At 40.6% G+C, this 27830-nt stretch overlaps 1 protein-coding gene across 1 annotated transcript in view; it reads left to right on the top strand.

Moving 5' to 3' along the window:
• PLXDC2 (plexin domain containing 2) overlaps positions 1-27830 on the top strand; it is a 308331-nt gene that overhangs the window by 34700 nt on the left and 245801 nt on the right. The window contains exon 3 of the mRNA XM_040434447.1: positions 1401-1470. Within this exon, the coding sequence (XP_040290381.1) occupies positions 1401-1470 (70 nt within the window). The remainder of the gene's footprint in view (positions 1-1400; positions 1471-27830) is intronic.

Here is a 27830-nt window from a genome sequence, read left to right as displayed (position 1 = left end):
GGGAAGGCTGTCTTCAAGATTTTGCTGTATGTTTGTGGGAATTGTTTTGCAATCATCCAGAAGAGCATTTGTGACAGATGTTGATTTTGGAAGTGAAGACCTGGCTTGCTATCTTCATTCTAGTTCTTCCCAAGTTGTTGGATAAGATTGAGGTCAGGGATCTGTGAGACCAGTCTAGTTCTCCCTTTGCAGCTAACACATCTTCCACTCTTCTGGGAAGGCTTTCTACAAGATTTTGGAGTATGTTTGTGTGAATTTTTGTGCAATCATCCAGAAGAGCATTTGTGACGGACGTTGATTTTGGAAGTGAAGACCTGGCTTACGATCTTCATTCTACTTCTTCCCAAGTTGTTGGATAAGATTGAGGTCAGGGATCTGTGAGGCCAGTCTAGTTCTTCCACACCTAACTTATTACTACTGCTCCAGAGTGCAATAACTGATTTTCACCACTCCACCTAAAGCTTGGCTTGGTTCTTGATCATCTAAGGCTTGCTTGCAGCTGCTTGCTCATGGAAACCCACACCATGAAGCTCCCAGCACATCACAATTTTTGTGTTGATGTTAATGGCAGGAGGGGGTTTGGACTCTGACGGTATTGAGTCAGCAGAGCATTGGTGACTTTTATGCACTATGCACCTTAGCACTCGGCCACCTGCTCTTTATGGGTCTCCACGTTGTGGCTCAGTTGCTGTGGTCCCTTGAACGCTTCTACCTTGCAATAATACCACTAACAGCTGATGGTGGAATATCCAGAGGGAAGAAATTTCAGGAAGTGACTTGCAGCATCCTATTGCAGGACCACACTGGAATTCAGTGAACTCTTTAAAGCAACCTATTCATTCACAAATGTCTATAATACACCTGTGCCAGTGGGACTGAATGAAACCCATGAATTTAATTATTAAAAAGTGTCTCCATACTTTTATTAATATAGTGTATATATAATTTTTATTTTTTATAATCCATAATTTGCACCCACTCAGTAATAGCATCACAGGCGGCCACCTACCCTACCTACAGGACCACTCGTCTGACCTTGGTAACATGCTACAAGTTAGAATGTTTGTGCGGACCCTTCCATATTCTGTCGGATGTTTTGAAAGGCAACATTTTTAAGATGACAATGTGCAACGAGAGTGAATTTGCTTTTTTCCGACATAAAGGTTAGACTATTTTGATGAAAGGAATAAAATCTGTTTAGGGTATGCTAAGTATTTCCTTTTACAGAAATTCTCTTTCTGTTACATTGGCTGCTTTGTTTCCATGGCAACTTCTTGAAAGTAGATTTTATTATAAGCTAAACTGAAGTCGTATATGAAGTGTAATGAAACTTTAATTCAGTATTTCTTTTCACACACAAGAAAAAATGACTGTTCTTTTCCTATGCTTGTCCCTTACAGAGAGTGAACCTGTCTTTTGATTTTCCATTCTATGGCCATTTTCTACGTGAAATCACAGTGGCAACTGGAGGTAAGTACCACTACACTTATAAACTCTAAGAAATTGTGTATGCATTTCCTCCTGGCTCTGAATCTAATATTCTACCTATGGTGCTTCGAACATAAACAATGGAAGGAGCCGCATACTTTAGAAATCCATTTACAGAAAAAGTTAGGAGTCTCAGCCTGGGGAGAATAATTCTCATGCCTCATAATACTCAAATGATTGGAGGCTTTTAAGCAGAAAATTCATTTTTCATGGTTTTCTACCAATGATTATATTTTCCTCTTCTACTCTTTCTGGATATTTCCTAGTGAGCTAAGAGCATATCTACTGTGTGACCAAATTCGACATACAGATCTATCCTATATCTATTTGTCAGTCTATTTATCTTTATATCTAAAAAGAAGATGCAACAACAGCAGTAAGAAAATTAGGAAAATTGGGTGCATTCCCAGCAGGACCGTTGGCTGACAGTCCAAGGATTCAGCTTGAAGAATGAGGCATCACCCTCTTACCTGCATTACAGCGCTGCCTCATTTTTCAGGTTCTGTGCAATTTCTCAGGGACACAGGAGGGGGGGTCCACTAGATAATCCAAAAGAACGAGGCAGAACTGGTGTACACACTTGCCTGAGGAATAAATGGGGTCTAACACCCTGTTCACCTGAACCTGGAGTGCTGCCTCATTCTTCTATCTTTTAGATCTATGTAAAAATACAAACAGGAAGAATAGGGCACTACATGTGCGTTATCAGTTATTTAACAGTGGTTAAAAAAAACTAATTTGCTTACCAAATGGTGTTGTGAGGAGTCACAACAACTGTAGAATGCTTGGCTGGTTATTTAAAATCCCGACCAGTAAGCGGTTGTCCTAGGCTTCAGCCGTGGTCCTCTGTGCTGCACTGGAGCAAACGGCAGGCTTAGTAGATAACTAGAAAAATAATTCAGGATCATGGAAGGCGCTGCCAGGACTAAGATGAATGGTACATCAGGAGCGATGTTGATGATGAAGAATAATCTTTATTTACAGGTAGTCTACGTGTTTCGAGGACTGGATTGCCCTCTTCGTCAGGACTATATACATTGAAAAGGATCACAACACATTTAAAACAGAAATTTTTGGCGCCCAGGCCAAGAAGAGGATCGAAGGTGTGTTCGGGGGTTGATTGACATTTCCTTCCCGAGGTTTCGGATGGCGCGCGCACATGCCTGATTCTAAAAATAAAATAAATAAATAAATGTATTATATTCACCTATATAACCCTCTATGGTTTTTTTTTTGGGAGAATAACAACCTTCCAGAATGTTAAGGTGGGATGGTTATTACATAGAGGGAATGCACAGATATATGTTGTGGTTTCCTATTTTTTATCATTTATTATTAGAACATGAGGATGAATAATTAGTCGCATTAAGAAAGGGTCATGATGTTTAGTGGAGCAGAGATTGCTCCGTGTCTCCTCAATAATAGCGAGTGTGCCGGTGGGGATGCTTCCTACACAATAGTACCCGGAGCGTCGGCATCTGGGCTCAGCCTATATTGCGAAGTATTGTATCCACTGCAACAATACCTCGAACTGGGCACTGGATACAGTGATCTCGGAGTTAACAGCTGTGTTAAGCTTTTTGGAATGTTCACCGTGTACAGCATCAATAAGGCAAGGGTATCTAATTATATTTGGTGGGTATCCAATGCGTTCCATGTATTTGTTTTTAAATTACTCTCCCAGAAACGAACAGGAGCTTTTAGGATTCTATTTAGTATATATATATATATATATATATATATATATAGGAGTGACTGGCAATCTCGGCTCATATACAGTAGTAGTGTGCTTGAATAATTTTTAAAAATAATAATAATAAAATTTATAAAAACAAAATAAAGATAGAAATATATGTATATAAAAACGGAAAAAAGGTTACTAGTCAAAGGGTTCTCTGTTATTCCTCTTCCGGAAATAGTTACCATGGGTGGAAAAGAATAATAATAATTTAGGTGAAATTGTGTCTAAGTGTGTACATATAAAGAGGAAATATTACTGAAGGTAGGGTTCTTATATCATTACACATACACCAGTGGTGACTTTGGAAGGATAAGGGTACTTTCACACTAGCGTTTTTCTTTTCCGGCGCTGAGTTCCGTCCTAGGGGCTCAAATCTGGAAAAGAACTGATCAGTTTTATCCTAATGCATTCTGAATGGAGAGTAATCCGTTCAGGATGCATCAAGATGTCTTCAGTTCAGTCTTTTTGACTCATCAGGCTTTTCAGAAAAACGCAGCATGTTGTATTTTTACCTACGGCCAAAAATCCTCCTGAACACTTTGAACGCCGGATCCGGCCTTTTTCCCATTGACTTGCATTAACGCCGGATCCGGCGCTATGTGTTCAGTCAAACCGGATCCGGCTTTTGCATGTTAAACCCGAAAAATGTGAAAAAAAAGTTAAAGTCCATAAATGGCGGATCCGTTTTTTCCAATGCATTTTTTCATTGTGATCAAAATCCTGATCAGGATTCAAATGTAATCCGTTTTCACACGTTTTTCCGGATCCGGCGGGCAGTTCTGGTGTCGGAATTGAACGCCGGAATAAAACAACGCTAGTGTGAAAGTAGCCTAATACCACATAAGTAAATGATGGATGCACGTATATGCATGGTTTCTCCTAGCGATGTATACTCATGTTCATATACGTGGTCATACCAATCCGCATAGGTCCCTGCTTGTTTGGATGTATTAATTCCATATAGATTTATAGATTATATTATCATTTCGTTTATAGATTTCTATTATCATTTTGTTTATTTCGTTCAGGCCATGGGGAGTGAGTGTGTTTAACTGATAGATCCAATAGGTCTCGCGTTTTTGAAGGAGATCAAATCTATTATATCGGGGTAATTTTGATAGTGTGTTGATCCTTTTCGGGGGGTATTAGCACAGTGCCTAGATAAACTATGTTTGACATACTGTTTTTGTATGTTATGTCGATGCTGGTTTAAACGGCAATGTAATGCTTGAGTTGTGCGTCCTACATATTGTAAACCACAGCGGCACTCAATCATATAAATGACATATGCAGACTGGCACGTTAGATGGTGTCTGAAATTGAAAGAGATTTTGTTTGTATTTGAGTAAAAGGATGTTTTGTTGTGTGTAATTGTTGTGCAGCAGAGACAACGGGAGATGTTACACCTGTAGCTACCCTCTTTGCTGTTTCGGTTTACTAGGTGCCAATAGGTTTCTAATGGTGGGGGCACGTCTCTATGTGATTTTGGGTTTACTTGGGAGGTGCTTTTAAAGGTGCTTTTAAAGATCTGCATCTTGTAATATAATGTGCAAATATTTTTGTAGGATCTTCAGGATGGCAGAGTTTAATGTACTGTGTATTGTGTGATGAAGTGGAGGTTCTTCAGAGTAGTTTGTTCTCCTTTACAAGGTTTTAAACACTCTGTCACACTGTCTTTGTTAGCTGTAGGCTCTTTTTGTATGAATCTCGTATATTGTTATTAGGGTATTGTTATTACCTTTTTTGTTATTACCTTTTTTCTAGTATCTTTGCCTGTGCAACGAAATCAGTATGATTGGTGCAATTACGTCTGATACATTTGTATTGACTGTAGGGAATGTTTTTGAGCCAATTCTTGTGATGAAAGCTTGTGTATTGGATGTAGCTCTTTGTGTCAGTTTTGAAGAAGGTTTTTGTAATAAGCCTAGTGTTCTAATTGGTAATGACTAGTGATGATCGAGCACCAAAGTGCTTGTTTGCTCGGGTGCTCGAGTAGAACACCTCTGGATGCTCGGGTGCTCCACAAAGCACCAGGGCGCAATGGAAGTCAATGGGAGAACCCGAGCATTAAACCAGGGCCCTCTGCCCTAAAGAAGGGAGGGTGTCTGGTTCACAGTGAAAGGTCAGAAATTAATGGAAACACCACTGAAATGGTTCGGGAACAGCATGGGGAGGATGTCTGGATGCATCTTAGACTCCCAGGTCACTGCTGGGAGCGATATTGTCCGAGTAGTACGCCACTTTTACAGGAGATGTGGCGCAGGTAATGTCGCTGTTACCAGCGGCGAAAAAATTACACTGAATGCCACAGATATTTAGGATGCGCAAATGTTATACAGGAGATGTAGCGCAGGTAATGTCGCTGTCAGCAGCGGCCAAACAATTGCGCTGAATGTCACAGATATTTCGGATGCGCAAATGTAACACAACAGATGCAGCAGAGGTTGTGTCACTGTCAGCAGCGGGCAAACAATTGCACGCAATTTAGCGCAGGTTGCACTAATAATATATATTGCAGCCAGATAAAACAATAGTCCTTAAAAAGACTTTTGGGTCTCTAACACCTTTCAACACTAAACCCTGCCTAAAAAAAAAAAATCCTGTCCCTACACTATCTGTCCTTTCTGCTGCAGCTTGCCCTGACTAAGACTGAGCCGAACCACGTGTCATCGGGTGCTATATGGCACCCGATGACGTGCTCCGGCCAGTCAATCACTGTAATGCCAGTAACCAACATGGCTACGGCATTACAGCAAGTGCCAGTACTTCCCCGCACATTTAGGGTCTATTCACACGTCCGTAATGTGTTTTGTTGTGGATCCACGGATCCGAGGATCCCCAAAACACGGACACGGCAATGTGCGTTCCGCATTTTGCGAAAAGCACATCGCCGGCACTAATAGAATATGCCTATTCTTGTGGACATGTTCTATTTCTTTCAGGAACGGAAATGCGTACCCGGAAGTGCGGGTCCGCATTTCCGTAGTCAGGCCGCACACTGTGCGGCCCCATAGAAACTAATGGGTCCGCAATTCCGTTCCGCAAAATGCGGAATGAAATTGCAGAAGTGTGAATGGGGCTTTATTGGCTGCGTAGCAGCCAACAAGCGTGCGGGGAGGAGACTCGAGCATCGCAAGTCAAAATGGTGTGCGGCCAACACTAGTAATGACAATGTCTAGGAATTCTATCATCTCTTTACTGAATTTTAGGGTAAAGGTAATGCCCAAATCATTGAGATTGAGGCTACTGCAAAACTCAAGGGCAGATTTTTTGTCTCCATTCCAGATAATAAACAGGTCATCTATGTATCTTCTGAAGTGGAAAATCTTATTTTTGTATGTCTGGTGATCCCAGATGTGTATCTCCTCGAATTTGCCCATAAAGATATTTGCGAAAGATGGCGCTACTCGTGTCCCCATAGCAGTCCCATAACATTGATGATAAATTTTGTTATTATATATAAAGTAATTGTTCTCTAGAATAAAGAGAAGACCTTCCAATAGGAATTCTATCTGCAATGGTTTGAGGGATTTGTCATTAGAAATAGTATTCCTTACACAGCGAATCCCTAGCTCATGACGTATATTGGAGTATAGGGCAGTCACATCAAGTGTGAGGAGACCATAATCAGGTAACCATCCTATTATCTGTAATTCGCGGACTGAAATCATGTAAATTACTCAGTAATTGTTTGACATATTGTTGTAGGAATAAGTCAAGGTATTGTGATAGATTGCTAGTGCCAGATTTTGTATTCGAAACTATTGGTCGTCCAGGTGGGTGTGTTGTGCTTTTATGTATTTTAGATAGGTGATAGAAATATTGGGTACATGGTGTTTTAGGTGTCAGGAAGTTTTTCTCTTTTTTATTTATATACAGTGCTAGTTTACAAGGCTTGTTTCACTAGTTGGTTCAATCTTTAGGTTACCTCAAGGAAAGGGTCCCCCATGATTTTCTCATAATAACAGGTGATAACAAAAAAGGTAATAACAGAAAAACAATACCCTAATAACATTATACGAGATGCATACAGTTAACACAGATAGAGTGTTTAAAATCTAGTACAAGAGAACAAACCTCTCTGAAGAACCTCCACTTCATCACACAATTCAGTACATCAAACTCTGACATCCTGCAGAGCCTACAAAAATATTGGCACATTATATTACAAGATCCATATCTTAAAAAGCACCTTCCAAGTAAACCCAAAATCACATATAGACGTGCCCCCACCATTAGAACCCTTCTAGCACCAAGTAAACTGAAACATCATCAGAAGACACCGACCAAGGACAACATCTGCATGGAGTTTGAATGTTCTCCCCATGTTTTTGTGGGTTTTCTCCGGTTTCCTCCCACACTCCAAAAAAACATACTGATAGGGAACTTAGATGGTGAGCCCCATTGGGGACAGTTGGATGCTAATGTCTGTAAAGCGCTGCAGAATATAGTAGCGCTATATAAGTGCTATATAATAATAAGGGACACACTCAAACAACTTCTAGCAAAGAGGGTAGCTACAGGTGTAACATCTCCCGTTGTCTCTGCTGCACAACAATTACACACAACAAAACATCCTTTTCCTCAAATACAAACAAAATCTCTTTCAATATCAGACACAATCTAACGTGCCAGTCTGCATATGTCATTTATATGATTGAGTGCCGCTGTGGTTTACAATATGTAGGACGCACAACTCAAGCATTACATTGCCATTTAAACCAGCATCGACATAACATAAAAAAACAGTATGTCAAACATAGTTTATCTAGGCACTGTGCTGTTACCCCGAAAAGGATCAACACACTATCAAAATTACCCCGATAGATTTTATACCACTCAATCCGTATAATTGATTTGATCTCCTTCAAAAACACGAGATCTATTGGATCTATCAGTTAAACACACTCACTTCCTATGGCCTGAACGAAATAAATAAAATGTTAATATAAACTATAAATCTATATTGAATTAATACATCCAAACAAGCAGGGACCTATGCGGATTGGTATGACCACATATATTGACACGAGTATACATCGCTAGGAGAAACCATGCATATACGTGCATCCATCATTTACTTATGTAGTATTATCCTTCCCAAGTCACCACTGGTGTATGTGTAATTGTACCCTACCTTCAGTAATATTTCCTCTTTATATGTACACACTTAGACACAATTTCACCTAAATTATTATTATTATTTTCCACCCATGGTAATTATTTCCGGAAGAGGAATAACAGAGAACCCTTTGACTAGTAACCTTTTTTCCGTTTTTGTATACATATACTGTATTTCTATCTTTATTTTGTTTTTATAATTTTTATTATTATTATTTTTAGAAATTATTCAAGCACACTACTACTGTATATGAGCCGAGATTGCCAGTCACTCCTATATATATATATATATATATATATATATATATATATATATATATATATACTAAATAGAATCCTAAAAGCTCCTGTTCGTTTCTGGGAGAGTAATTTAAAAACAAATACATGGAACGCATTGGATACCCACCAAATATAATTAGATACCCTTGCCTTATTGATGCTGTACACGGTGAACATTCCAAAAAGCTTAACACAGCTGTTAACTCCGAGATCACTGTATCCAGTGCCCAGTTCGAGTTATTGTTGGATATAATACTTCACAATATAGGCTGAGCCCAGATGCCGACGCTCCGGGTACTATTGTGGAGGAAGCATCCCTCCCGGCACACTCGCTTATATTGAGGAGGCAAGGAGCAATCTCTGCTCCACTAAACATCATGCACCCTTCCCAATATGACTAATTATACATCCTCATGTTCTAATAATAAATAATAAGAGATAGGAAACCACAACATATATCTGTGCATTCCCACAACGAAATTTAGAAGTTTTCACAAGTTGAGTCCGTACATCGATGTCGGCATTCTACTGAAGCTAACACAGAAAGAGAGAGCCCGTCACCACTCTCTATGTAATAACCATCCCACCTTAACATTCTGGAAGGTTGTTAGTCTTCCATGAAATAACCATAGAGGGATATATAGGTGAATAGAATACATGTATTTATTTATTTTATTTTTAGAATCAGGCATGTGCTAGCACTATACGAAACCTCAAGAGGGAAATGTCAATCAACCCCCGAACACGCCTGCGATCCTCCCCTTGCCCTGTGCGCCAAAAATTTCTTTTTTAAATGTGTTGTGATCCTTTTCAAAGTATATAGTCGTGAAACGTAGACTATCTGTAAATAAAGATTATTCTTCATCATCAACATCGCTCCTGATGTACCATTCAACTTAGTCCTGGCAGCACTTTCCATGATCCTGAATTATTTTTCCACTTATCTTTTATCTATCAGTCTCTGCTTGTCTGTGGAAACGTTACTGTTGGCCATGCGTTGAATGCCCAACCATATAATAAATGGGCAGGCCATTGTGAATGACTTTCCACTCTGGGTAATAGAAAGGGGGTCAAGTGCAGGATCTCCAGTATAACCCCTATATCCATAGGTCATAACCCCCAGATTGAAGGGACCATGGAGCTCCATCAAGCACTGCAACCTCTTCATGTTTACCAGGCACACCATCATACATTTGGAAGTGACTGTAACGGTTGACTTGAAAAGGACTGAACTGTAGAGAGTTGCATAACAGGCACAGCCACTATAAAATATGCAAAGCTTTGCCTGGTGAACAATGAAGAGGCTGCAGTCCTCACCAGAGCATCACGGTCCCTTCAGTCTGCTGATCGATGGGGTTACTGAGATTTGGACCCTGAACCAATCTAATAATACTGGTCTATGCCGGAAAATCCCTCAAATTGCATTAGTTTCGGAAATTGTGCTACTTTAACCCATTTCTAAATCTGCTGTCCATTGACTCTACTGGATATATCTTGCTATAAAAAATAACGTCCGAATTTTTTATTCTGTGATGTCCTCTGTTGCTCCAAAGTGTATCCCTCTGCCTGCACCTGCCAGTCAAGTGACAAGATTTCCTGTCTCAGTAACCACAGATTCTATTTTTCTAATTCAAACGTGCTCAACCTGCTGCCCTCCAGCTGTTGCAAAACTACAACTCACAGCATTCCCGGACAGCCTACAGCAGGGCATTGTGGGAGTTGTAATTGTACAACTTTTGGAAGGCCGCAGGTTGGGCATCCCTGTTCTAATTGACCCCACTATGTGTCATGGCGATGCTCTGTGCCTGTAACCATCCTGCTATCTGGGGTGGCCATTACTCACTTAGTTTCTGCCCACCAGACTCATGTGTTCTATTCTGCAGGCCGCTTCCTGGCTGCTAAGTCTCTTTCTATGTGTGTATTAGTGTCTATTCATTGAACCATACTCTGCAGTACTGCAAGGGTTAATTCCCATTTTTATCTGTGTGAAGCTGCTTGTCTAATAAGCTCATCAGCTCTCCTATATATGTTGGGCTGTTTGTTCCATGTGGCTCCCTCCATTGAAGGCCAGATCCCTGTATAGGGGTTAAAACCAGGGATACCGCCTGGATAACACCCTCCTGACTAGCCCAAAGTCAAACTGAATGGTTGGCACAGTGGGTCCGCACTCACTGCCCATAACACTATGGTAGTCACTGGAAGAGAACAGGGAAGTCAGGTGCCGCCCATCTCCCCAGATATCGCAATAACAATTTTAAGACCATCTGTAATTAGACAGCTTTTAGCAGACTGCCATAAAATACTTGATAGAGCTTGCATTTTTCTTTATAGTTACAATACTTTTTCAGATGCTAAATTGAGGAAATGTATTGGTTTAGAAAAATACTAACATGTAAGTGAGCTGGGTATTTCATATCTAGTGTTATGTAGACCCTAACTCAATTGACATGTTTTGATATTTTTCCATTGTGGAAAATCGATGTGTGGGAGAATAAGATATGAGATGCTTGACAACCGGTTAAAGGAACTCTGCATCGGCCTCAAAGCCATGAACTGCAGTAATAACACATTCAGCAGTAAATCAGCACATAGATCACATACAGTAGTCATAAACTGGGGAAATTGGCCTTTTAGCCTTTTCAGTTGCAGTTCCCGGGAACCTGTCCATCTTGCCTGCAGGTAATCTGTGCATCTATAAATACCCTGAGCACAATAAAAAGTGCTGGAATAGGTTAGGAATGTACAGAAAGAAACAGATGGCTGGAGCATACTGTATATTGATGAACTCATGTAGAGGAAATATTTTAGTGGGGTTGAATTCAGAAAATGTGCAGTCAATTGTTTTGTGTGCACCACTTGTCATTAGCGCAGCTGACAAAAAGCATCATAAAGAAAAAAAAAAAAGAAAAAGTCTACTCAGCAGAGACATCTCAACAGTAGAAAGCTGAGATATCAGGATCATCCAATGGACAAAAGTGTCACAGTTTCTGGAAGAAAGCAACCATGTTTTTCTTATCTCAAATATCCAATTTAAAGATAATGGACAGCTTTTGGGCAATTTTTTGTCACTAGAATTTTTCCTCATTTTGCGCTAAAAATATTTTTTTCCATTTGTCTTCGTTCAAATTTTTCAACATTTTTTTGTTTGTTCTATAGCCTTCACCTTCAGTGTATCTGTAGACCATTTCATTCTGGCTAACAGTGAATCTGTCAAGGAGCTGCCCTGATGGCGCGATCTGTAGTCCTTATCTCTGAGCGCCCAAAAGCTCATAAAAAGTTATTTAAAAACCTTGGCTGGGTGTTTAATATTAAGAACTTTTCCTAAGGATAGTTCATCAATATGAGATCGTTAGGAATCAGACTCCTAGCACCCTGACAATCATCTGTTTGAGGAGACCTCTGCATTCCTGTGAGCACCGCAGCCTCCTCTCATCTAACCAGCCAGACATGTAGTGCTGTCCATTGTATAGCGACTGTTCTTGGTGTTGGGGCTCTGCTCCATTCACTTGAATGGGACTGAGCTGTACGTAGGCTATGTGACCAATGAATGTGACATCACTGGCCTAGGAAGCCATGGTACTCAACAGACAGCTGCAGACTCTTCAGATAGCTGATCAGCAGAGGTGCCGGGAGTTCGATCCCCGTCGATCTGATATTGATGACCTATCCTGAGAATAGGCCATCAATATCAAAATCTTGAACAACCCTTTTAGGGCACATTCTTATCAGTTTGAGCTTACAGTAATTATAATGAGTGTTTATGAGCTGTCAGAAGATAAGAGGTACAGATCAAACTGTCAGAGCAGCTGACAGATTCAGTGTAAAACAGAAAGCAATAGTCTGCAGATAAAGGGAAGGCTGTAGAAAAAAAACTGTTGAAAATGTTTAATAAAGACCTAATAAAAATGAGTTTCAGCTCAAAATGAGTAAAATACAGTGATTTAAAAAAACACTGCCACTGCTCATACCCTTGAAGGGTAACTGTCATGTTTTCATAAAAAAAATAAAAAATAAAAAATAAAAAAATATTTTAGCAGCATTATGCATAAAGCAATGCAATTAGAAAAATTAACATAGGACTAAGCTAAGCGCAGCCCATGGCCTTTTCAGCGTCTTCCAAGTCTGTCTTGTGAAAATCGGTTGTATTGTTCCCAAGAAAAAAAAGACTGTGATTCTTTATGCCAATCAGGGCTTTAGTGCACCAAGGTGTGTGATCAGACCTGGAAAGCTGTGGTGCACTGAGGGACTAGGTCCCACCCTCAGTGCACTGAAGCCCTTATTTGCATAAAGAATGAAAGTCTATTACTTAAAACATCTTCCTTTCATAGGGTTAATTCTGCTAACAGGTGCTCTTTAAGGTGTCGCTATCATTTTTTAAAACATTTAATATGCCATAGTGACAATATGCACAGAATTCCACTAATCACTAAAATCAGGGAGCAGGAGTACTTAGCTGACCGCTGTGCCCCTTTATTTCTTATCGGCTCTCCTAGGAGAAAATAAAGCAACATGCGGCAGGGAAATTGCTTTGAGGAGAGCAGAGTTTGCAGTCACACCTCAGACTTGGGCACCTCTCCCAGAAAACAGGTCACCAGTGTTATAAATAGCACAAAGTAGGTCCTTTTACTGTTAATAATTTTGCATTGGGACCTAAGAAATTCAAGTTATGCTCCTGGTGACTTCATCAGGCTGTGCAGGTTGTTATGGTGGTGGAGAACATAGAGAGGATGGCAGTGAGGTAAAGAGTGGCGTTGGACCATAGAGATCAGCCCATCCCTTTAACTTGAATGAAATGACCTGCAGTAATAGACAAAAACCCATAAAAATGAGCTTCACGTCCTGTGTGAGCAATGAAGATTGGACTTCTGGAAACTATGGCATTCATAGTTGCCAACAGTCCTACATTTTCAAGGATTGTCCCTAATTTTTAGAAATAGTCTTGGCAAATTTGGGCTATCCTGGTCAGAAAATGTATTTAGCATTTATGAGCTCTGCCCAAAAGTGGGTGTTCTTGGGAGGAGTTTGTCCGTCTCTCTGGGCTCGGCTTAATTAGCCTTAATTTACCTACAATAATTTTGTTAAGTAGGTCTTCATTGTGTGGAGCGGCAGGGGTTCTGGAGTCCCCCACTTCAATCAAACATTGATGGACCATCCTAAGAAAAAAACATTAGTAAAGTTCCTGAAAACCTTGTTAAGGCCTCATGCACATGGCCGTTGTTTTGGTCCGCATCCGAGCCGCAGTTTTTGCGGCTCGGTTGCGGACCCATTCACTTCAATGGGGCCGCAAAAGATGCGGACAGCACTCCGTGTGCTGTCCGCATCCGTTGCTCCGTTCCATGGCCCTGCAAAAAAAATAAAACATGTCCTATTCTTGTCAGTTTTGCGGACAAGAATAGGCATTTCTACAATGGGCTGCCTGTTCCGTTACGCAAATTGCGGAAGGCACACGGGCGGCTTCCGTTTTTTTGCGGACCGCAAAAAACAGCATGGTCATGTGCATGAGGCCTAAGTCTTATGTAGAATTATTTTTTCATAGTGAAGATAGAAAAGAAATGGATTGTACATTGCACAGAAATTTTCTGACTATGTTTTTATCTACCAATTTGGAAGGTATATGCAAATTAGCTAACACATTGTGGATTTTAAGAGACTATCTATAATAATGATAATGGCAAAAAGTCACAATTCTACAGCTGCAATGTGAATGACATTGTCTGTGAGTATTGCATTGAAAATATTGAAATGAAATTAATAGCTTCCTTTACAGTTATTTCAGATCTTAAATTGCCTTCATACCTCACTTAGAAAGACTGAAAAGTTTGATTGATTGCTATAAACTTATGAAAAGCCAAGTAGAGAATCATATAAAAAGTTGAACAGGGTGGTGATTAAGATGAAATTGTTAAAAGTACTGCAATTCAATCTTGGTGACTAAATGGAATTTAGAAATAAAGGATTCTGTGTTAAATACGGCATACCATCACTGGTATAATAAGACCAGAATATAGAGCAGATGCTAGTGTTCTCCTGGATTCTCATTCTTCATACACAATAATCAGGTTGTAGGTGGTGGGTGAACCATGACAAAAAGGTTAAAAGAACAGAAATAATAGCAAACACTTGATAAGGTTATAGATCATGGCAAGCAGCAATCAGAGCGGTCAACTTTATGGGTTGACAAGAGGGGCCAGGAGGAGCAAGACCCAAATGTAAAGATAACTGTTGAGATCAAGGCCAAATCAATACAGATCAGTATAATACTCTATGAGGATTGCAAGTCCAACTTTACAGGGGGTATCTCCAAATGGTTTGCAATCTTATGTAATGTTATGGCTTGGTATATTTGGCAGGTAAAGGGTTAATCACCCTGTGGTTTCACCCCTCTCAGGAGGGGCAGGAGTGGGTTGGTCCTATTTCCTGACTAGGGAAACGGGTGACTGTGTGAAGAGGGAGTAAGCAAGTCCATATGCTCCTTCTCCTTAGGCTTCAGGATCCATAGCCTAACCAATCTCTGTGAAGGTTACTGCTTCTGTTACAGCAAAGTAAGAAGGAAGAACTTAGAATCTGCATGGCCAAGCATAACAAGACTTTGCTGCTTGTGAGGGATTACAGTTAAGACACCCATCACATGTCCTGTATCCTGCAGTGGACACTACAGCCAAAATTGACAGATTACAGTCGCTCGCCAGAGATTCTAGTGACAGAGACTTTAGCATGATATCATACCATGAGTGCCATTATTTCCACTTTGTCAGCCTTCATATCTCACCATCTAGGGAAAGAATTTTTACTGTATCCAGATTGTTAATGGATGTACTACAACCCCTATTTTGCACTTAGTAAAAAGAGATGTTTTTTCTTTTAACTCTGGGCTGTTTTCCTGACTATACCACATGCTGGCCATTCCACTCTATATGTCCTGCCTTGCACCCATCCAAACACCTAACATCAATGACACCCCAGGTACCATTAGGGAGGATCCCCAGAATCAGGGTGTGCCCTGAGAGAATAAAGGGTGCACCTTTCTCTCACTGCACCAGCCCTAGGGAGCAATAGCCTGAGGAAAACTACTGTGATGCAATATAGTCAGAGCCACTACTATTCCCAACCTCCAGATCCTCATGGTGTGCTGCACATGGAGGCATGATTTAGTGTCCTAAAGCAGTGGTATTCATAAAAGAGAGGGAATAGTTTGGGTCAGTTCCCAATCTTCTTGTTTGCTAAAATTGTAATTCCTCTGGAGAGAGGGTCCTGCACAGTTTCTTGGCAGAGGGAATGGATTAACAAAGCCTGCTTCCACTCTCTCTAAAAGGACTATATAGTCCACAATTAAAGCATGAAGGCTTTGACCAAGTGCAAATATGTAATTTGCAGTTAGTGAGCTCTTACTTCCACAGTGTAAAAATAGGTATTGAAGTGGTAGAACTGAGTATATCAAGGGTTGATCATAGACGATAATTGTAGAATTTGTGATAAAACACACACAATTTTAACAGCTTTCCTTTAGTGAAAAATTAAAACTTCACATGGCTAGTAAAGCTTCATATGCAATACATTTGTGGAGCTTTTTCCATCAAACTCAGGTGAGAGAGAAAGAAAAGAGACAGTCTGCCTGAAAAATGCAGAGGCTGCTGTAATCACAGGGTTTTATTAGCTTGCAAGTTCTCTCTAAAGATAGCTTGTAATTCTCTGACTGTACAACATACCAAATTCATTCAAGCCATACTTTATCTCTCTATCAAGTTATCTTTCCCTCTGTGAGCAAGGAGGAAGTAAAGAGCTGTAGGGTTCAAATCTCTCCTACTCTGTCTTATATTGAAATAAATGTTGTATGCTGCATACAAGTGAATGAAACTAATAAAGTGAAGCAAGTATAAAAAAAAAAATTCTAGATTAGAAACATAAATTTATTTACTGGGGTGCATATCATAGAGGCTTTTAAGTGGATCACTGGCCTCTATGGTCAGTAATATAATATTCTAAACCCTTAACATAAACTCTGGCAAAAAAATAATTCACACGAACCACATGAACTAATGAACGAACAGAACACATACTTGGTGACCTCCTTTTTATCTTCTCAGTTGCAGATGCTCCAAATTCTTGGCTCCAAGATGGCTGCAATGCTTCTAAAACTACCTGATGAATACTGTGCATCAGTAGTCTAAGACACTTCCTACTTGTCCATCCCTGCTTTTGGATTGACCAGTAGTGTTGAGCGTGAATATTCGAATAGCGAATATTAATCGCGAATATCGCAACTTCGCTAATTCGCGAATATTTCGAATATAGTGCTATATATTCGATATATCGAATATTCGTAATTTTTTTACACCTGAAAACATGATTTCTTCCTTCTTCTTTCTTGTGGGTCAAGGAGTCATTGGCCCACAAGCAACTTAAGCAAGAAGGAATAATGTTTTCATCTGGAAAAAAAATTACGAATATTGTAAAAAACAAATATATAGCAATATAGGGAATATATTCGTTATTTAGAATATTCGCCTTTTTTTTCCAATCTCTACAGTTGTTCGCATACTCCTCCACGACAAGCGTACCCGTCACCATGGGAACGCCTGTGGGTTAAAAAATACCATCGGATCTGAGTTTTCCCTGAGATCGTGAAAACTCAGATCCGATGGTATATTCTAACCCACAGGCGTTCCCATGGTGATGGGGATGCTTGTCGAGGAGGAGTATGCCAAAGTGGAATAACAGTACAGATTGAAAAAAAAGATGAATATTCTAAATAACGAATATATTTGCTATATTGCTATAACTTTTTTTTTTTTGAATATTCGTCATATTCTAAAACAAGAATATATAGCAATATAGCGAATACTCGTAAAATACACATATAGACTGAAATTTACCTAGTATAGTGCTATAGTATTTTTTTTCAATAGTGTACATTGTTTCAAAATCTGAAACTCAGAAGAGACAAAAAAAATTAGACTATAAAAAAAAGATTATAGCACTATATTAGCTAAATTGCAGTCTATATGTGTATTTTACGAATATTTGCTATATTGCTATAAATTAGTTTTTTAGAATATTCGTCATATTCTAAAACAAGAATATATAGCAATATAGCGAATATTCGTAAAATACACATATTAGCCATAGCCATAGCCAACCAATAGGAAAGTTACCTTATACAGTTAAAAGAAAATCGCAATACGCAAATAATTAAATCACATATTATTCGCGATAAATAGAATAATGACGAATATAAGACGAATATTCAATTGAATATTCGCGAAATATCGAGAAATTGAACATGGCACCTCCCGCTCATCACTATTGACCAGCACCGCTCTTATAAAAATTGCTGGCAAGTCCGATGGAAGCAGGAAGTGTCTTGGACTACCAAATGCACAGTGTTCTTTAGTCTAGGAAGCAGGGCGCCATCTTGAATGGCAGAAAAGGAGCTTGGGAACTGGTGAATCTGCAGCAGAAAAGGAGGGCACCAGGTAAGCGTTTTTGTTTATAAAGTTAATGGGACCTTTTTTCTTGAACTGGAGGGTCGCTTTAAGGACAATATTCTGTGTCTTATTACATACGCGCTTGCAAATCTCTGCTTGACTGCTCTGATGTATGAATAATAATTGCTGTACATCTACATCTCACATTTCTTATAACGAGCAGGATCCGTTCTATATATTATTAAGAAGGAAACTTATTTTCTTTAGCAGTCAAATTGCAGAAGACAGCTCCATACGGTGTTTCCCATTTCTATCTCTCTGCATCAGCTCTCCAATTTATAAGATAGATGAAGAAAGGACAAAAGAATAAAAGACTAAAATTGCTATTTATGCCGTAACATACTGAGGGCATCAAGATAATGAACTGTAAGATTTTTTTTGTCTTGCATCAATTTGCACCATAATAAGGTAGAGGAAATGTATTATATGTCTCTTATTGATCCTACACATTGTATAGTGAGAAGAGAACAGAATTTACACGTTACTCCCTCTCAATAATGCTTGTTATGCGTTGAGCAGTCATTTATCAATGTCTGAGCTACGGTACAAGATGTCACAAGAAAGAAATGGACAATTGGAATTAGTGAATAACAGCATTTGTTTTGCTTCCAAAGTATTTGGTTGCCACATTTATTGGGCTGGTGGCTGTTTATAATAGCGCCATGTGGATAGGTGCAGTACTCACTGGAAGAAGATGGTTCAGGAAGGGGATATGCCGATAGGGTTAGTCAAAGGAGCTATTACTCTGAGTAAGCCCATCTGTTATGTTAATGGCTGGAATACAGTTCATGGCCTTACTCAAAAATACAAAATTTACATTAGAGATGAGCGAACCAGTCTAGATTAGTTTCAGAATCAGAATCAAAGGTAAATGGGCGGCACTGTGCTTCGATAGGGGTCCAGGTGCACGGTCAATAGGTTGATTCCCCAGGTACTTGTAGTAAAAAGACCAGCACTCCGTAATTCCAATAGTGAAAAGGATTTTCTTTATTCGTCACCCATATGGTACATAGATTAGTTTCAGGTCTGATTTGCCAAACTTTTGAAAAAGTTCGGTTTAGACCCAAATCGGTTTGGGTCGAACAGAAGTTGCTCCAATTGCCCTGAAAGTTGGTATATAACCCCCTCTAGCCGCTAGGACTGATAATTTTTAGGAAAACTTGTTATCTCTTTTCGTTTATGTTTTGTGAATATTTTTTTTTAATCTTCCCTCCCCCCCTCCCAAAGCTCTGGAACGCAATGATAGCGATAGTAAACGGTGTCACTAACATACATAGCCAGGGCCGTTTCTAAGGAATTTTACCAACAGGGCGATCATTAAAAAAGCGCCCCCCTCCCCCCCCCCACCTTAAAGGGGTTGTCTCACTTCAGTTTTTTTTTTTTTTGTTCATGATAATGCAAACGGATCCGTTTTGACTTACATTGAAAGTCAATGGGAGGCGGATCCGTTTTCAATTGCACCATATTGTGTCAGTGAAAACGGATCCGTCCCCATTGACTTACATTGTGTGTCAGGACGGATCCGTTTGGCACTGCACCGTCAGGCGGACATCAAAACGCTGCAAGCAGCATTTTGGTGTCCACCTCCAGAGCGGAATGGAGGCTGAACGTAGCCAAACTGATGCATTCTGAACGGATCCTTATCCATTCAGAATGCATTGGGGCTAAACTGATCCGTTTTGGACCACTTGTGAGAGCCCTGAAACGGATCTCACAGGCGGACGCCGGTGTGAAAGTAGGTTGCATTTATCTTGTAGAGAAAGTTAATACAAGCCGCTTGCTAATATACTGTTATTATCGATATTGTTTCCTTTGCTGGCTGGAATCATTTTTCTATCACAGTATACACTGCTCGTTTCCATGGTTACAGACCACCCAGCAATCCAGCAGCGGTGGTCGTGCATGCACATTATAGGAAAAAGCATCAGCCTCTCAGGTGGCCGGGACCGTGGGAGCGTACATAGGCTGGTGCTTTTTGCTATATTGTACAAGCACGACCACCACTGATAGATTGCATGGTGGTCTGTAACCATGGAAAAGAGCAGTGTATAACGTGATGGAAAAATTAATCCAGCCAGCAAAGGAGGCAATATGGATAATAACAATACATTAGTAAGTGGCTTGTATTAACTTTCTCTACATGATAAATGGCACTTACTGAAGTGAGACAACCCCTTTAAGGGCTCATGCACACGAACCGTGTGCAGGCCGCAAACAGCGGGTCCACAGTATACGGGCCCCAGCCATTTGTGCACCGCATCACGAATAAAAGGCGTGGTGCAGAACGGAGGCACGGAACCCCACAGAAGCACTATGGAGTGCTTCCATGTGGTTTCTAACCTTGCTTCTGCACCATAAAAAAATAGAACATGTTCTATTTTTTTGTGGTGCGGATGGAAAACCGCACGCAGTGGAAACCGCACGCAAATTGCGGTCCGAATGAATGGAACGACGGGTCAACAGCCGTATGCATGAGCCCAGATACAGTACAAGAAATGTATATGATTAGATAAATCTCATTCATGTACACTTTGCTTCTGGGACTCTATGGTGGAGGGGCTGAAGGGAGGGAGGGGAAATGTGATTTACATGGGGCTGCATTGGAGGGGCTGATGTTATTTACATGGAACTGTAATATATATATATATATATATATATATATATTATACTGGCAGCCTTCCAACTCTGCATATATTATACAAATATACGTGCCTGTATGACCTCCCTACAACGCCTGTGCATGCTCCTGATGAAGTGGCGGACGGTCTCCTGAGGGATCTCCTCCCAGACCTGGACTAAAGCATCTGCCAACTCCTGGACAGTCTGTGGTGCAATTTGACGTTGGTGGATAGAGCAAGACATGATGTCCCAGATGTGCTCAATTGGATTCAGGTCTGGGGAACGGGCGGGCCAGTCCATAGCATCAATGCCTTCGTCTTGCAGGAACTGCTGACACACTCCAGCCACATGAGGTCTAGCATTGTCTTGCATTAGGAGGAACCCAGGGCCAACCGCACCAGCATATGGTCTCACAAGGGGTCTGAGGATCTCATCTCGGTACCTAATGGCAGTCAGGCTACCTCTGGCGAGCACATGGAGGGCTGTGCGGCCCTCCAAAGAAATGCCACCCCACACCATTACTGACCCAATGCCAAACCGGTCATGCTGGAGGATGTTGCAGGCAGCAGAACGTTCTCCACTGCGTCTCCAGACTCTGTCACGTCTGTCACATGTGCTCAGTGTGAACCTGCTTTCATGTGTAAAGAGCACAGGGCGCCAGTGGCGAATTAGCCAATCTTGGGGTTCTCTGGCAAATGCCAAACGTCCTGCACGGTGTTGGGCTGCAAGCACAACCCCCACCTGTGGTTGTCGAGCCCTCATATCACCCTCATGGAGTCTGTTTCTGACCGTTTGAGCAGACACATGCACATTTGTGGCCTGCTGGAGGTCATTTTGCAGGGCTCTGGCAGTGCTCCTCCTGTTCCTCCTTGCACAAAGGCAGAGGTAGTGGTCCTGCTGCTGGGTTGTTGCCCTCCTACGGCCTCCTCCACATCTCCTGATGTACTGGCCTGTCTCCTGGTAGCGCCTCCATGCCCTGGACACTACGCTAACAGACACAGCAAACCTTCTTGCCACAGCTCGCATTGATGTGCCATCCTGGATAAGCTGCACTACCTGAGCCACTTGTGTGGGTTGTAGACTCCGTCTCATGCTACCACTAGAGTGAAAGCACCGCCAGCATTCAAAAATGACCAAAACATCGGCCACGAAGCATAGGAACTGAGAAGTGGTCTGTGGTCACCACCTGCAGAACCACTCCTTTATTGGGGGTGTCTTGCTAATTGCCTATAATTTCCACCTGTTGTCTATCCCATTTGCACAACAGCATGTGAAATTGATTGTCACTCAGTGTTGCTTCCTAAGTGGACAGTTTGATTTCACAGAAGTGTGATTGACTTGGAGTTACATTGTGTTGTTTAAGTGTTCCCTTTATTTTTTTGAGCAGTGTATATACACTCACCTAAAGAATTATTAGGAACACCATACTAATACGGTGTTGGACCCCCTTTTGCCTTCAGAACTGCCTTAATTCTACGTGGCATTGATTCAACAAGGTGCTGATAGCATTCTTTAGAAATGTTGGCCCATATTGATAGGATAGCATCTTGCAGTTGATGGAGATTTGAGGGATGCACATCCAGGGCACGAAGCTCCAGTTCCACCACATCCCAAAGATGCTCTATTGGGTTGAGATCTGGTGACTGTTGGGGCCATTTTAGTACAGTGAACTCATTGTCATGTTCAAGAAACCAATTTGAAATGATTGGAGCTTTGTGACATGGTGCATTATCCTGCTGGAAGTAGCCATCAGAGGATGCATACATGGTGGTCATGAAGGGATGGACATGGTCAGAAACAATGCTCAGGTAGCCCGTGGCATTTAAACGATGCCCAATTGGCACTAAGGGGCCTAAAGTGTGCCCAGAAAACATCCCCCACACCATTACACCACCACCAGCCTACACAGTGGTAACAAGGCATGATGGATACATGTTCTCATTCTGTTTACGCCAAATTCGGACTCTATCATTTGAATGTCTCAACAGAAATCGAGACTCATCAGACCAGGCAACATTTTTCCAGTCTTCAACAGTCCAATTTTGGTGAGCTCGTGCAAATTGTAGCCTCTTTTTCCTATTTGTAGTGGAGATGAGTGGTACCCGGTGGGGTCTTCTGCTGTTGTAGCCCATCCGCCTCAAGGTTGCGCGTGTTGTGGCTTCACAAATGCTTTGCTGCATACCTCGGTTGTAACGAGTGGTTATTTCAGTCAACGTTGCTCTTCTATCAGCTTGAATCAGTCGGCCCATTTTCCTCTGACCTCTAGCATCCACAAGGCATTTTCGCCCACAGGACTGCCGCATACTGGATGTTTTTCCCTTTTCACACCATTCTTTGTAAACCCTAGAAATGGTTGTGCGTGAAAATCCCAGTAACTGAGCAGATTGTGAAATACTCAGACCGGCCCGTCTGGCACCAACAACCATGCCACGCTCAAAATTGCTTAAATCACCTTTTTTTCCCATTCTGACATTCAGTTTGGAGTTCAGGAGATTGTCTTGACCAGGACCACACCCCTAAATGCATTGAAGCAACTGCCATGTGATTGGTTGACTAGATAATTGCATTAATGAGAAATAGAACAGGTGTTCCTAATAATTCTTTAGGTGAGTGTGTATATATATATATATATATATAATGTGTACAGCAGCCTTTGTATTATACATACAAAGTTGGAAGTTTGGGCATTATAACATATATATATATATATATATATATATATATATATACATTCACCTAAAGAATTATTAGGAACACCTGTTCTATTTCTCATTAATTCAATTATCCTATCAATATTTCTAAAGAATGCTATCAGCACCTTGTTGAATCAATGCCACGTAGAATTAAGGCAGTTCTGAAGGCAAAAGGGGGTCCAACACCGTATTAGTATGGTGTTCCTAATAATTCTTTAGGTGAGTGTATATATATGTATATATACAGTACAGACCAAAAGTTTGGACACACCTTCTCATTCAAAGAGTTTTCTTTATTTTCATGACTATGAAGGCATCAAAACTATGAATTAACACATGTGGAATTATATAAATAGCAAACAAGTGTGAAACAACTGAAAATATATCATATTCTAGGTTCTTCAAAGTAGCCATTTCAGGGGACTACCTCTTGAAGCTCATCAAGAGAATGCCAAGAGTGTGCAAAGCAGTAATCAAAGCAAAAGTTGGCTACTTTGAAGAACCTAGAATATGACATATTTTCAGATGTTTCACACTTGTTTGTTATGTATATAATTCCACATGTGTTTATTCATAGTTTTGATGCCTTCATAGTTATGAAAATAAAGAGAACTCTTTGAATGAGAAGGTGTGTCCAAACTTTTGGTTTGTACTGTATATATATATATACACAGCTTAATTAAATTGAATTCCGCAAGAACAAAATTTAATTTGCAACCGCGTAACAAATGAAAATACATAAGAGGACAATTGAGGCTTGATGATCAATTTCTTGTTAAAACACCCAGTTAGATTGCTAGTATACCCTGTGTATTGTAGTAATAATATATATATATATATATATATATATATATATATATATATATATACACACATATATATATTGGTTAAACTGCATTTAACAATCCCCCAAAAAATGTAAATTCCAACCGTGTGGAAACACGAATATACGTAAATGGACAATTGAGGCTTGACACTCAATTTCCACTTAACACACACAGACAGATTGATGTCACACACCGTGGATATTGCTGCAGTAATCACGTAAATATGCTGCTTAATTAAATTGAAACCCCCCCCAAAATGTTTTTTTTTAAAGAGACCGTGTGGAAACTGAAAATATGTAAACGGACAACTGTGGCTTGACGCTCAATTTTAACATAATAGCACACATAGGTAGATTGCATTTCCTTGTCTTGTAGATTGTGTGTTAGCTACTATACCCAGTTACAGATGGTGTTGGATATATTGGCAGCATTTTGAAATATGGGCCACCAGGTCACCACAAATGCAGGTGGAAATAGATGGTAAACCTGTAGCTGACATTACAAAAGATTAGATAATTGGCAAAATTCCCATCGGTGGATTTCTAGCCACTGTACTATGCTTACTGGTGGATTTCTACCTTTTGCACTATCCTTACCTGCAATGTATTGATGCTGGCTAGCCTTCTGACTACTAATCTGCTTAAAGTGGTATTCCCATTTCAGAAATTCATGGCTAAGATTAGAAGACCCATCATACATGGCAGCTAGAGGTGGCCATGGTTACAGAAACAGCCATACTGGCTGTGCTATGCTTTTTTCATATGTCTCACAGAAGTCAATGTTTCCGCAACTCCTATTTAGTTCTGTGGGAGTTTTGGAAACAGAGCGGCCATAGTTTGCCTTGAGGAAGCGTCTAAGGACGTGAAATGGCTGGATAGCTTTTTTTGTTTTCCCAATGAGCACCCCGTGGATATTGTGTCGGTGTAGCCTGGTGTCTCCATATTACAGATATAATAGCAATTCCAACCTTCCTCTTTTTACTACAGAGCATCACAGTCCACCCAGCTTACCCCCTGCAAAAAAAATACAACAGGTATTCATGGTATTCATGAATGTCTTAGAGGTGAATACCCCTTTAACAATTTGGCACAGTATCTGCCTGTGTGGTTGACTATGTAAACTCCCATTGCTGCTGACCCCCCAATTATGTTTCCAGACATTCTTTTGTTTCTTCTCCAGATAATTAAATTTGTTTTTCATGATTTACTTTAATTTCAGTGAGCAAATCCCAACAACAGTCATCTTAAAGGGGTTATCGAGAAATTAATAAAGATGACCCATCCCATCCAGGATAGGTAATCAATATCACATCTGCGAGGTTCCGAGTCCCAACACCCCCGCTGATCGGCTGTTTCAGGGAGCCGCTGCATTCACTACAGAATTGCAATCTATATTTCTGTCTCTAGGGCCATCCTCAGGGACTTATGTGACTGCCCCTGCTGAAGGGAGTGCCACCAATGGCTCGAGACTAGGGATGAGCGAATCAACTTTGGATGCTTCATCCGAAGTCGATTCGCATAAAACTTTGTTGTAATACTGTACAGGCTCTAATGAGTCCGGTATTAAGGTTTTTTACAGTAATAATTTATTCATGAAGTTATTACATGAAGTTTTATGCAAATAGACTTCGGATCGCTCATCTCTACTTGAGACCCAAGGTTTGGGATTGCCAAAATGTTAATATTGGAACTGCAGCAATAATTCAACATTGTACAGCAAAACACGTTTTGTTATATCAGTAGTAATAAGTTAGAGCAACTAGACCTGTTGTATTTTTTTTTATACTTGAAGACGTTTCGCTAGTCATCTGACTAGCTTTCTCAATTAGAATAACTTGCATGAGAAATCTTTACCATTATATACTGGTTACTCATGGAGGTAAGATGTTGATTTCATTTGCATGACTGAGGCTATTAGGTGTGATTAAACTGCCTCAGGTGTTAGAACAGCATTGCCAGCAGTGGCAGACAATAGATATTGTGTCACGAGTTGAAGGTCCCAGGAGAGACCTCCACGTCGTCAAGCAATAAACAAATAGAAATCAGGTACAGACACACAAGAGTTTATTGCACAAACAGAATCCAGGGAAGGCAGCACAGACAAAACATGAGCTCTATGTACCATCATCACAGTGGGAGAAAACCCCCACCGCGCCACTGTCTAGTAATACTCCAGAGGGGCGTGACTAAGCAACTCCTGGTATTCACTAGGGCCCCAGATGGTAGGGTTAGACTTTGCAGCAGGAAGTTGCCAGGGTCCACTCCAGAGCGTGAACTAGACAGTGACAGCAAGAACGAATGGACAACAGGTACCAGAAGGTACCGACGGCACATAGGCAAACATAATATAGACAGGCAAATACAAACAGGGCAACTAATAACACAAGCAGGAGTACATAGCAAGGAAACAGGAGTGACAATGAGCAGAGAAGGACTTGCTCCACCACTAAGTAGTAAACTGCATGGCCTTACCCATGGCACTCTGCTGCAAAGAAAGGTGCAGCAAGGGCTTGCTGAACAGAGACATATGAATACACAAGGTGATTAAAACATAACTGGCAGGACAGATAACAGAAACACAGGAAAGAGGACATCAATGAACAAGAAGGAAACCCACAGAGCACAGACAGACACGGATCCCATGGGTCAGCAGCATGGGAGAGTGAGTACAAACAAGGAGAGCTGACACAGAACTGAGGAAACCTCAGCCTTATATACAGGTTCCATGGGTGCAGCAGAGAAGCCACACCCATGGAGCAGACAGAGAGGATTAACTCCTAATAGGCACACAGGGGAGTTAGCCCATAAAGAACCACAAATAACACAGGAACGAAACTTCAGTGAGGAGCGCTGAATAAGCAAGGACAGAAGGTCACAGCCAGAGATAACGACTGTGACATATTGCACCTCTCCACCTCTGTTCAAGCTATTTGTTGCTTATGATTGGCCCCCATAAGGTGTGGTTATTTGTATACTGTATGAGAGGGCAGAATGTATTGCACAAGGCACTATCCAACATGAGGCTGACCATGTGTGTTTGTTTGTTGCAGTTTAATGATTATTACCAGATTGATCCATTACGTGAAAATAAGACTGCACTATAAATTAAATTCCCACAGTCCACTTCTGATTATTATGTGTACATTTTCCTATTATGTGATATTCCATCTCCAAAAAAGATTCCCGCTCCAAGGTAATTTTTTTCTACATAGGATTTCTAAGAGCCTTCTCTGCTTTGTGCACAAAGGGACTGATTATAAAACATTCTTTGTATTTTCTCCCTTTTATTCTAACAGGATTACACTTTTAATCATTTTTACAACTGTTCAGTTGGTCTTCCGACAGAATGGTTGGGTATAATTTGCTTTAATTTGTGCTAAATTGCTGAAATTAGAGATGCTTCATTCATTTGTACTCAGCATCATTTCTAACTTCTCTCATTGTTTTGTGTTAAATGCAAGAGTCAAAAATAGCCTGTTGAGGGCTGGAGGATCCAGTCTGATGTACAGGGCTGGATTTCAATTATAGGGAAGTAAAAGTTGCCATAGTGTTTGCATTTTATTGGATTACAAAATGTG

The sequence above is a fragment of the Bufo bufo genome, chromosome 5 (assembly GCF_905171765.1).
Source record: "Bufo bufo chromosome 5, aBufBuf1.1, whole genome shotgun sequence".
Lineage (NCBI taxonomy): Eukaryota > Metazoa > Chordata > Amphibia > Anura > Bufonidae > Bufo > Bufo bufo.
This window is presented reverse-complemented; position numbering and strand designations above follow the sequence as displayed.